Source organism: Hippopotamus amphibius, chromosome 7, assembly GCF_030028045.1.
Source record: "Hippopotamus amphibius kiboko isolate mHipAmp2 chromosome 7, mHipAmp2.hap2, whole genome shotgun sequence".
NCBI lineage: Eukaryota > Metazoa > Chordata > Mammalia > Artiodactyla > Hippopotamidae > Hippopotamus > Hippopotamus amphibius.
Genome location: NC_080192.1, coordinates 119,392,840 through 119,405,708, shown reverse-complemented (window position 1 = coordinate 119,405,708; position 12,869 = coordinate 119,392,840). Strand labels below are relative to the sequence as shown.

The following is a 12,869-nucleotide window of genomic DNA, read 5'->3' as shown; positions in this document are numbered from 1 at the left end:
GTATGAAGAGTGAGAAAAGGGACAAGAAAAATACCAATATTTAAAGAGCGGGCAGACAAAGAGAAGCCAGCAAGTGATGCTGAGAATGAACAATGAAAAGAAAAGAGGAAAACCAAGGGAGTGGCGTCACGGAGGTCAAGGAAAACAGAGTCCCAGAGGAGACAATATCAAAAGTTGCATTAAAAAACTACAAACAGAACTACCACATGATCCAGTAATCCCACTACTGGGCATATACCCAAAGAAAACCATAATCCCAAAAGAAACATGTACCATAATGTTTACTGCAGCACTATTTACAATAGCCAGGACATGGAAGCAACCGAAATGCCCATCAACAAATGAATGGATAAAGAAGATGTGGCATATATATACAATGGAATATTACTCAGCTATAAAAAGGGATGAGATGGAGCTATATGTCATGAGGTGGATAGACCTAGAGTCTGTCATACAGAGTGAAGTAAGTCAGAAAGAGAAAGACAAATGTTGTATGCTAACTCACATATACGGAATCTAAAAATAGTACTGATGAACTCAGTGACAAGACAAGAACAAGGATGCAGATGAAGAGAATGGACTGGAGAACTCGAGGTTTGGCGGGGGCAGGGGGTGAAGGGGAAGCTGAGACGAAGGGAGAGAGTAGCATAGACATATATATACTACCAACTATAAAATAGATAGCCAGTGGGAAGTTGTTGTATAACAAAGGGACTTCAACTAGAGGATGGAAGATGCCTTAGAGGACTGGGACAGGGAGGGTGGGGGGGACTCAAGGGAGGGTGGGGGGGACTCAAGGGAGGGAGGGAATACGGGGATATGTATATAAAAACAGATGATTGAACTTGGTGTACCCCCCAAAAAATAATAAATAATTAAAAAAAAAAGTTGCAGAGAGGCGAAGTAAGACAGAGATTGAAAAGTGCCCAGTGATTTGGAGAATTATATTACTTGTAATTTCAGTGAAGTAATTTCAGTGAAGTAATTTCAGCGGAGTGGTGAGAGTAAACCCAGACTGCAAGGGATTGAGAAGTAGGTGACTAGTCGAGGATGTGAAGATACTGAACTCCTTCAATGAACAGAGATGTGAGAGGAGAGTGAGTGGAAGAGGAAGAGCACACAGAGGGAGACAGTGAGATACAGAAGGGGGGTACCTGGCAGCACTTAGCTCAGAACCGTCCCCGCCTTAGACTCACGCTCACTAACATCTACTCTCATCCTCCAGGTCTCAGCTTAAGTGTCGCCCTCTCCAAGAAGCCTCCTCTGAGCCCCCAGCTTATTTTAGGTGCCTCTGCTGTGTGTTCACAGCAGTCTGTACTTCTCCTGTAACACTCATTTCTGTTGCATATACTCGTCCACTAGTTTGTTTTCCTCCGTAAACGCAGAATATCTGGCTTGTGCACCATTGTATTCTCAGCTGCTAGCCTGGCACAGAGCTGATGTTCAGTGACGCTGTTGAACGAATCAGAGAGTGGGAGGTAAGAAAATGAAAAAAGGTAATCCTAGGTTAGAGGAAAACCTTAAAATAATAAAAATTATTATATTAATAACAGCAGGTAACATTCACTGAGCAAACAAATAAGGCAGTTACTAAACAAAGTCATTATTACCTCATTTACTTCACAATGTAATTCTGTGAAATATGCGTAATTATTATCCACACTTTAGGGCTGAGAAAACAGATTTAGAGAAGCATTTAAATAACTCACCCAAGGTCACATGGGTAAAAGGACTGTTATCAACTCACATAAGTCTAAAGACTTGAAGGTAACAATCTGAGGAGCTGGAAAACTAACATCCTCAATTTTTTGAGTAAAAAGTAGAAGCAAAGATAGTTCTTGAGCAGAGAAATCTAGAATATGTTGGGCCTTTGAAGAAAAGGACAAAGGAAACGAACCAAGCAAGGAAAAGATTTACTAAACAATATTGCAGGCTGAGGCTTGAAGTGCAAATTATTTAATTATAAAACCAAGTTACCCCCAAATAAGAAAAGAGTTTCAGTGCTTGCTTCATCAGCACATACACTAAAACTGAAATGATACAGAGAAGATTAGCATGGCCCCTGAACAAGGATGACACGCAAATTTGTGAGGTGTTCCATATATAAAAAAAAAGTTTTTGGGCTTCCCAGGTGGTGCAGTGGTTAAGAATCCGCTTGCCAATGCAGGGGACACGGGTTCGATCCCTGCTCCAGGAAGATCCCACATGCCACGGAGCAACTAAGCCCGTGTGCCAAAAAAAAAAAAAAGTTTCAAACAAAAATGTGCATTAATAATTTTAGTTATGTGAGATTTTCATCTAATTTGTTAAAAGCAATTATTTATCTTCCATTCAGTGCCAGATACAATGCTTGGTCCTTTTATATACATCACCTGAGAAGAAGATATTACTGTATTTTCATGTTACAGTGAAAAAGCTGAGTATCTGAGAGATCAAATCGCTTGACCAAAGTCACAAAGATAGTGAATTACAGAGACAGAACTTGCTCTAGGACCTCTGATTCAACATTTAATGCTTTTTATACTGAACTATGCCAGACTTCTTAGTAGGTGAATCAAGCATATTAAGGCAAGTCAGCAGTGAACCAGCTAACTGGCAAATGGTCTTATGATCATCCAACTACATAACTGTCTCTTTGTTGGGAAAGTAATAAATGGGGTTGGAGAATTAAGAACAACTTTGGAAGCTATCTTTTTAAAAATAAAAATCATTCAATCATTTGGAATGTAATTTCTACAGATAAGAAAAATAGTAAGTTTTAGTTAAAAATTATATATGTGAAAATTAACATTTTTGTGAATTTCAAAGTGAGAAAACAATCACAGTACAGTATCTTTCTAACACTACTTTTCACCTAAAATTATAGATTTGCATTAATTAAAAAAAAACAAATTTTATCAATAAGAACATTTTATCAATGCAAATACTCTCTTACTTCTCTAAGCCAAAAGATGGCAGCAGGGTGAAAATAAAGGAATACTCAGGAATACTCTATGAAAACAACTTGATCTAAAAATCAGAATAACTTACACAGTATCTTATGCTCTACATTTTCCCTTTTTTTTCTTCCTTCTGTGACAAAAAAAATCCACAAAAACCCAGAGGTCCTTTATCTAAACTGTACATCTGGATGTTGCATGCTTTGAGCCAGCAATTGTTCACTGGGTGGTCACAGGCTGCTGATACCATGGAAATAGGGAAATGGGATACTGGGTTAGCACAGGAAGGAATAAACAGCTACTCGAAATACCTGGGTGTAGACTGATAGGTATTTGAAAGCTACTGGCAGAAGAGATTTAGAAGAGTGAATTTGAAACAATATCATTATTGAGCTTCCTAGGTGGCGCAGTGGTTAAGAATCCGCCTGCCAATGCAGGGGACACGGGTTCAATCCCTGCTCCAGGAAGATCCCACATGCCGTGGAGCAGCTAAGCCCGTGCGCCACAACTATTGAGCCTGCACTTTAGAGCCCGTGAGCCACAACTATTGAGCCCATGTATTGCAACTACTGAAGCCCATGCACCTAGAGCCCGTCCTCCGCAACAAGAGAAGCCATGGCAATGAGCAGCCTGTGCAGCACAACGAAGAGTAGCCCCTACTCACCGCAACTAAAGAAAGCCCGCGCATGGCAAAAAAAAAAAAAAAAAAAAAACCCAATATCATTATCGTTAAAAAGTGGCTGTGGGAATAGAAGAGGTAAAAATAGCTATTAAAAAACCAAAACATACAAACAACAACAAAACCCCCCTACAGCCTCAGTATCAATGAGTGGTGACAAGTCTCCTGAAATTTAATCAAATAAAAGATTCCCGGCATAAATTTTTTTCTATTTTTTTCTATTTGTAGGTTTTCCCTGTCTAATTTTTCCACAGTAAGTAAGAAGAGCTCTTCTTCAATATAGACGTTTTAAAAACACCGATGAAAAATATAATTTTCAAAGATTCAATAAGTTTTGAGATATAAGAACAAATAGCAGATTTTTAGAAGCACTCTATTCCAAAGGTCAGTTTTAGAAAAACAAAAATCAAACAAAAATTTTTTTACATACAGGAGCAGGGGAACATTTTCTCATGGATAGAGAAATGGTTAAAAACAACAGGCAGTGCTTACCTCTGCCCATGCTTTGAGAACAGCTAGTTTTTCCATGGTTGTGGCACTCTCTCGGTACAGTTGGCTGGAAGATCCTTTTCCGGCCTGAACTTTGTCCAGTGAAGAAACAAGCAGATTGTGTACTCGACGGAGATCATTGAGATCACTCACAACTCCACTTCCAATCCACGTACTACATACCTAGCCAAAGGAAAAAAAACAGATTTTTATATTAAAAAGTTAACATTAAACATATAAAAGAATGGAGTAAATATGGTTTTTTTTCCTGGGGGAAGAAACACAAAACAAGACCAATGAACAAAACAAAAAAACCTCAATGCTATGCTTTAATATTATTTTTTTAATAAAAAATCAACACCAAGTATGGAACTTGTACTCCTGCATAGAAAACAAACTAATATTTACTTAGTATGTTTCCACTATCTAATTTCCCAAAAATTTTAACATAAAAAAATTTCCACCCAAATCAGTTTGGTCACAAATAATTCTTCAACAACATTTCTGATTACTATAAGCAAAAGTTTATTCTGAGTGCTAAAGAGTCCAAAAAAAAAAAAAAAAAAAAAAGTAAAGGGAAAAAATCTAGTCCCTGTCCTCAAGTAAGTAAACACAGATTAAATGAACACATGAGAATGTTTTATGACTGTCATACTACACTTAAAAACAGAGAAAGAAGATATTATTTCTAGCAGGAGAAATGGGAATGTTTAGATATCAGGAAGTTTTGTGTGTACAGATACTGGGGCGTTTCATGGAAGAAGAGACAAGATTAGGAAAGTAAACTGGGATCAGATTACAGTACAATTTAAATTCCATGTGAACTGAATTCAGACTTGTTCTGTAGACAATCATGAGTTTCTAAGGCTTCTGAGCAGGGGAATATTATTAGAATTGTGCTTTAGGAAACCTGCTCCAACACTAAGTATAGGAAAGTATGTGTTTACATTGTAAGTAAGCACTGTGGTTCAGTCACATGACTATTATAATACCATGGAACAGAAATGATATGGATCAAATTGAGAATCAAATGAAAAAGGAGAGGCATCTGAGAAACAGTTGGAAGTAGAAATCACAGAATTTGGAAACCAATTACATATTTTTAGGGGGTGAAGGCAGGGACATGCAGACAGTGTGCGGTGATAATCAAAGATGACCAAGTTTTGACCTGGATGAATGGAAGGAAGGTGACACCACTGTTTAAGAGAGAGAACATAAGAACACAGGGAAGTTTGGTGGAGATGAGAAGTTAGAGAGCATAATTCTGACTGTGAACATTACGACATGCTGAGTTCAAAGTACCAGCAAGAGACGTGGAAAATATTCAGTGGGGGACTTTCCAGGTGGCGCAGTGGTTAAGAATAATCCACCTGCTATTGCAAGGGACATGGGTTCGATCCCTGCTACAGGAAGTTCACACATGCTGCGGAGCAACTAAGTCCGTGCGCCACTATTGAGCCTGTGCTCTAAAGCCCGTGAGCCACTACTATTGAGCCTGTGTGCCGCAACTACTGAAGCCCGGGTGCCTGGAGTCCATGCTCCACAACAAGAGAAGCCACCGCAAGAAGCCTGCACACTACCACCAAGAGTAGCCCTGGATCACTGCAACTAGAGAAAGCCCATGTGCAGCAACGAAGACCCAACAGAGCCAAAAAATAAATAAATAAATAAATTTTAAAAAAATTTAAAAAAAATTCAGTGGGCAGTTGGGCACTTGGGTCTGGATTTCAGGAGCAAAGATAAAGGTAACCAAGTTGATCTAGGACTTCTCCACACAAAGATGATTTCTAAAGCAACGGTACTAGGTAACTTTGTTTAAGGACTGAGGTATTAAAAAAAAGGCTTAAGGGCAGAACACAAGGAAAATAATTAAACTTAAGGGACAAGTAGAATAAGAATAAACAGTGAAAGAAACTGAAGAGAGAACTTCAGAAAAGTAGTACGAAAACCAGTTAAGTGTGGTCACAATGGAACCAAAGGAAGAATGTCAAGAAGGAAGGGATTGTCTGATAGTGACCATTTCTTTTTTAACTAAATGAAAGATTATTTAAATTCTATTGTGCATTACAATTTTCACACACATGATTTCATATAATCCCATAACAATTGTTTTTGTTCCCCCTACCCCTATATTGCCCTACCCACCTCCACTCCCCACTGGTAACCACTACTTTGTTCTCTGTATCTGTTTCTTTTTTGTTATATTCACTAATCTGTTGTATTTTCTTAGATTCTACATATATGTAATAACATACAATATTTGTCTTTGTCTGACATTTCACTTAGCATAATGCCCTCCAAGTCCATCTATGTTGCTGTAAAATTTCATTCTTTTTTTATGGTTGAATAGTATTCCACTGCGTATATATACCACATCTTCTTTATCCATTCATCTGCTGGTGGACACTCAGGTTGCTTGCATATCTTGGCAACTGTAAATAATGCTGCTAGGAACACTGAGGTGCAAGTATGTTTTCAAATTAGTATTTTTGGTTTTTTCAGATATATACCTAGGAGTGGAGTTACTGGGTCATATGGTAGCTCTATTTTTAGTTTTTGAGAAACCTCCAAACTGTTTTCCACAGTGGCTGCACCAACTTACATTCTCACCAACAGTGTACAAGGGTTCCCTTTTCTCCACATCTTCGCCAACACTTGTTTTTCTTCTTTATCTTTTTTTAAGATAGTCATTCTGACTGGTGTGAGGTGATAGGTAATCATGGTTTCGATTTGCATTTCCCTGATGATTAGTGATGGGGAGCATCTTTTCATGTGCCTTGTTAGCCATCTGCATTTCCTCTTTGGAAAAATGTCTAGTCAGTTCCTCTGCCCAGTTTTTAATCTGGTTGTTCGTTTTGATGTTGAATTGTATAAGCTGTTTATATATGTTGGATATTAAGCCCTTATTGGTGATATCATTTACAAATATCTTCTCCCGTTCAGTAGGTTGTCTACCATTTGTTTTCTGTGTGGCAGTTTTAAGTTATTAGATTTTAAAATCAGTACTTTCTAATGGAAACAACTTGACCAAAAATCTGTCATTTCCAAACTCACTGTACGAGGCCAGAACCACCTTGATACCAAAACCAGACAAAGATACCACAAAAAAAGAAAATTATAGGCCAATATCACTGATGAATGTAGATGCAAAAATCCTCAACAAAATATTAGCAAACCAAATCCAAACACATTAAAAGGATCATACACCATGATTAAGTGGGATTTATCCTAGGGATGCAAGAATTCTTCAATATCTGCAAATCAATCAGTGTGATACACAACATTAACAAACTGAAGAATAAAAATAATATGATCATCTCAACAGATGCAGAAAAAGCTTTTTATAAAGTTCAATATCCATTTATGATAAAAAAAAAACTCTCCAGAAAGTGGGCATAAAGGGAATATACCTCAACATAATAAAGGCCATATATGACAAACCCACAGTTAACATCATACTCAATGGTATAAACCTGAAAGCATTTCCTCTAATATTAGGAAAAAGTCAAGGATGTCCATCCACTCTTGCCACTTTTATTCAACATAGTTTTTGGAAGTCCTAGCCACAGCAATCAGAGAAACAAAAGAAATAAAAGGAATCCAAATTGGAAAGTCAGGAGTAAAACTATCACTGTTTGCAGATGACATGATACTATACGTAGAAAATCCCAGAGACACTACTAGAAAACTACTAGAGCTCATCAATGAATTCAGTAAAGTTGCAGGATACAAAATTAATATAGAGAAACCTGTTGTATTTCTATACACTAACAATGAACTATCAGAAAGAGAAACTGAGGAAACAATCCCATTGACCATTGCATTAAAAAGAATAAAATACCTAGGAATAAACCTACCTAAGGTGGTAAAAGACCTGTACTTGGAAAACTATAAAACACTGATGAAAGAAAATGGAGATGACCCAAACAGATGGAAAGATATACTGTATTCCTGGTTTGGAAGAATTAATATTGTTAAAATGACCATATTACCCAAGGCAATCTACAGATTCAATGCAATTCCTATCAAAATATCAATGGCATTTTTCACAGAACTAGAACAAATAATTTTAAAATTTGTATGGAAACACCAAAGACCTCAAATAGCAAAACAATCTTGAGAAAGAAGAACAGAGCTGGAAGAATCATGCTCCCTGATTTCAGACTATATTACAAAGCTATAGTCATCAAAACAGTCATGGTACTGGAACAAAAACATACACAGAGATCAATGGAAAAGAACAAAGAGCCCAGAAATAAGCCCACACACTTATAGTCAATTAATCAATAACAAAGGAAGCAAAAACATACAGTGGAGAAAAGACAGTCTCTTCAATAAGTGGTGCTGGGAAAATTGGACAGCTATATGTAAAAGAATGAAATCAGAACATTCTTTAACACTATACACAAAAATAAACTCAAAATGGATTAAAGACCTAAATGTAAGACCTGTTACTATAAAAACTCCTAGAGGAAAATATAGGGAGAATACTCTTTGACATAAATTGCAGCAATATTTTTTTTTGATTTGTCTCCTAAAGGAAAGGAAATAAAGGCCAAAATAAACAAATGGGACCTAATTACACTTAAAAGCTTTTGCACAGCAAAGGAAACCATCAACAAAATGAGAAGACAACCTACTGAATGGGAGAAATTTTTTGATAGCGCCAACTTTACTCAACAGTTACAAGTTCTCACTTTCTTACCTGAAATCCTTAGGCTAAGACATGTTGCACAATTCTCACCATTTTGGTAAAGGGTAATAAAGTACACAAACCTAATTAAGGGATGAAGCAAGATGTGCAGCAGCACCCCATAGTTAACACACGGATATTTCCGTAATGAAATGTAGTATGAATCACACTAAGAGAAATCAATCATTACTATCGTCTCACTCAGCTTCATGTCAGGGTCAAGTGAGTATAGTCAGTTCAGGTTTTGTTACCAAATAAACTATGAGAAAGCTTTTGGTTTTCAGAACGTTCGGATATTGAATCATGGTCAATGGACTGTGTTCCTATATTTAAAACTTTTAAAAAGTTGAGAATAAATATATATGTAAACATTTCATTCTCTTATAATCTTATCCGCAAAGAATTCAAAACTAAATAAAATAAAACTCAATAGGGACATTTAAAAATTGATTGTTACCAATACTGGTGGCAAAAAAATGTCAGTTACAACAACGCTGAAAATACGACGAAATTTTAAATGAAAAGAGATTAAATATGAATGTGAAAATAAAGAGTTGTTATTCCTAAGGAAAATTACATTTTGGAGATATCTGATAAATATTTCTGTGAATTTTGGTAGAAATATAACTGAAAGTTGAGGGAAATTGTCAAAATCGACAATTTGGCACTAAATTTGCTTTGCAAAAACCTACATACTTTCTCCATTTTAAAGAACATGAGGGACTTCCCTGGTGGCACAGTAGATAAGACTCTGTGCTCCCAATGCAGTGAGCCTGGGTTCGACCCCTGGTCAGGGAACTAGGTCCCACATGCATTCCGCAACTAAGAGTTCGCATGCCACAACTAAGGAGCCAGCAAGCTGCAACTAAGGAGCCCATCTGCCACAACTAAGACCTGGTACAACCAAATAAACAAATATTAAAAAAAGAAAGAAAGAACATGAAACCAGAAACTGCAGATACTGCATTATGGTTTTGGTTTATGAAGAAAGACAAAGCAACACTGAATCAGTAAAATCGTACTAAGAGAAAAAACTTTGGCTTTATATCACAACAGTGGTGAATGAACATACATTTGTAAATTTTAGGCTGAAATAAAATATCTAGAGTATGTATTATGTTTATGATTCCAACCTTGCTTTAAATGCTTTTTTATTAACCCACTGATTATTGTCCCCAGTTGTCCTCAATTGAAAACATTTGAGGGTTTTCCTATAATATCTAAGAACTACTTGATTTTCAGGTTCACCATGATGTTTACTCTAGTAAAACAAGCTGAGATGCCATGCTTCATGATCTGTCCAAAGCCAGCTCCTTTGGTACCCTTAAAGAAAGGAACTTGCAACCCAGTGCTCCAGCTATTTCAAAACCAGGTTTCCTCCCAGAAACAGAAGGATAGGAAGTCAAATATTTAAGCCTGCCACTAGAAAAGAAGAAACTTCTTACCGAGAAAGCAAATAGGGCCACATAAGAACTAAGAAGTTTAAGGCAAATTCAGTAATAGGAAATTTTCATACTACTCATTCACAAGATGAAATTCTAATAGCCCTTGCTTTTCTGTTGATCAGGAGCTTTTCTGGAGGTTTTGTCAGCTTAAATATTATGATCTGAAACACTACCATAATACATTTATTTACATATAACTGTGATTGCTGATGTTTGTGTGCCAGTATCCCAATCCAAATGACTTACCTACTCAAACTCCAAGGTCTGTACCATGATGCACAGACTTCTGTCTTAAACCAGGCGCCCTCTTCTCTCTGTTAGTGGGAGGAGTTCATTTCTCTGAAGGCCACCATTAAGATAGCAGGCCTTAGAGAAATAAATACTAACAGAAGGAGGATGCAACTCATTCAGCCACAGAGAGTTCAAAGTCAGAATTTCAAACCTATCATTGCAAACAGAGAACATTCTCTGCATAGAGGCCACATGTAGCTTGACTATGAACTCTAGGCAATAAAGATGGACTACGGCCCTGTACTCCAGAAAACTGGGAAGGATAGAGTTGCTTTTCTTCTATCCTTAGGTTAGCAGACAAAGAATTGGATTTTCTGAAAGATTAGAACTTAATGTACAAATCCTTTTTCAGGATGGAGCATGAAAAATATGAACTTATTAAAGGTGTAGGAACATATGTGCTTTTGTAACTCTCTGCAGATACAATATTATGAGAATAATCCCCTGGGATTACTTTTGCAATGAAATTTCTGTATTGTGAAATTGTCTTAAGGATAATTTAATATACAGAAATTTGTAGAATTTTCACAACCTGTGGTCAAAAAAACCTTTTATTACCTATTTATCATTACTATATATTCTTTAATTATTATTGACTTTGAGATTTTACTTTTATTCTAGTCCCTCTTATGACTTCTACAATATAAGAGCTACATATTCCAAAGTCATGTCCTCAGCTACAGCAAGAAAAAAGATGTAATTAATTGTATGTCATCATTTCATACAGAATAAAAAAGGAAACTGTTACTGTTGTATATCTGAGATAAAAATAAATACTATTTAAAAAAATTCTATTTGATTTTTCCCTCTTGGAAGTGAAATTCTAAGATACCTATAAATTTACAGAAGATAATTACAGAAAATTCTATTTTTCTTCTTACCTGGCAAGCTTTTGCTATTATGTCTGATGGAGTATCTTGTGAAAAGGCTGGTCTTAGAGCAGCTCCCACCTAGAAAAATGAATACAAGCATTTTATTTTTAAAGATAAGTAGTAAACCTCTTATGTCTTTGGAGATGAACACATATAAAACACATCTTTGTTTCTTTCCTTTTTATCACACGTCTCTTATCTTTCCTTTTGGTAACAATAAACTCAATCATGCCATTTTTCTTTTGCTTTCCAGGAGATTATCATTATCAAATCTGTATGAATCCTACACCAAATAAGCGATTAATCTTATTTCTTTTTCATTTATTTTTGTGTAATAGTAAATAGAATTTTCTGACAAAGCCACATGTTTTCAGAGATAACAGAAAACTGCTGGGTTTTTTTTCTGCCTATATATTCCTGAACATATTTCTAACAGTATTTAGTAGTTAAATGAGATTCACCCCTTCTGGGTGAATCTCATATAACTGAGATTAAAGGCTCAATTTCTCTAGATAACTGAATAGTACTAAAAATTCACATAGTCACTAAAAGACCTTAAAAATCATTTCACGCAAAAAGAGATGCTTTAAAAGAAGGTTGGAGACTTCCTACGTGGTGCGGTGGTTAAGAATCTGCCTGCCAATGCAGGCGACATGGGTTCGATCCCTGCTCCAGAGAGATCCCACATGCCAAGGAGCAACTAAGCCAGTGGGCCACAGCTACTAAGCCTGTGCTCTAGAGCCCATGAGCCACAACTATTGAGCCCGTGTGCTGTAACCACTGAAGCCCACACACCTAGAGCCCATCCTCCACAACAAGAGAAGCCGCCGTAATGAGGAGCCCACGCACCACAATGAAGAGTAGCCCCCGCTCGCTGCAACTAGAGAAAGCCCATGTGCAGTATCGAAGACCCAATGCAGCCAATAAATTAAAAAAAAAAGGTTGCTTAAGAAATATTAATGCATGTACTGTTGTCATAGTAACAAGTGAAGAAATATGAGCTTTAGTCTTCCCATCCAAGTACTAACCAGACCCACCCTGCTTAGAGCTTTAGTTTTAATAAGCCAATATCAGTTACAGATTCTTAGACATATTAGATTTCGTATGTATGAACTGAATAAGGAATTAAATATAGTCAACTCCTAGTTTGAGATTTCTTCCCTTACACTAGAGATTCAGTCACTAAGGCTTATCAACAGCAGTCTGGAAATCAATTAAGTGTCCCTCTCTCTGACTAAAGACATGGCAATTAATCACAGTATCAGCATTGCAAAAATCAATTGGAGTATTGCAGTAATTGTATTGCAGAGCTGGTATTGGGTCCCCTACTGAAGGAAAAAGAATACACTATAAAAGATATTATTGGATTGACTGATGAACCTGGAATATGATAGATTACATAAAAGTAGTATACCAATTTTGAATTTCCTAAAGTTGATAACTGTTCTGTGGTTTTGTAAG

At 36.6% G+C, this 12,869-nt stretch overlaps 1 protein-coding gene and 1 non-coding gene across 11 annotated transcripts in view; one reads left to right on the top strand and one right to left on the bottom strand.

The window, feature by feature from the left end:
• HEATR5B (HEAT repeat containing 5B) overlaps positions 1-12,869 on the bottom strand; it is a 98,889-nt gene that overhangs the window by 22,855 nt on the left and 63,165 nt on the right. For all 10 annotated transcript variants that reach the window (XM_057742814.1, XM_057742813.1, XM_057742812.1 and 7 more), the window contains 2 exons: positions 11,418-11,486; positions 4,111-4,290 (listed from right to left, as the gene is read on the bottom strand). In XM_057742814.1, coding sequence (XP_057598797.1) covers positions 4,111-4,290; positions 11,418-11,486 — 249 coding nt within the window. The remainder of the gene's footprint in view (positions 1-4,110; positions 4,291-11,417; positions 11,487-12,869) is intronic.
• LOC130857973 (U6 spliceosomal RNA) lies at positions 2,001-2,107 on the top strand. The gene has a single exon (XR_009054957.1). It is a non-coding gene; the product is annotated as a U6 spliceosomal RNA (small nuclear RNA).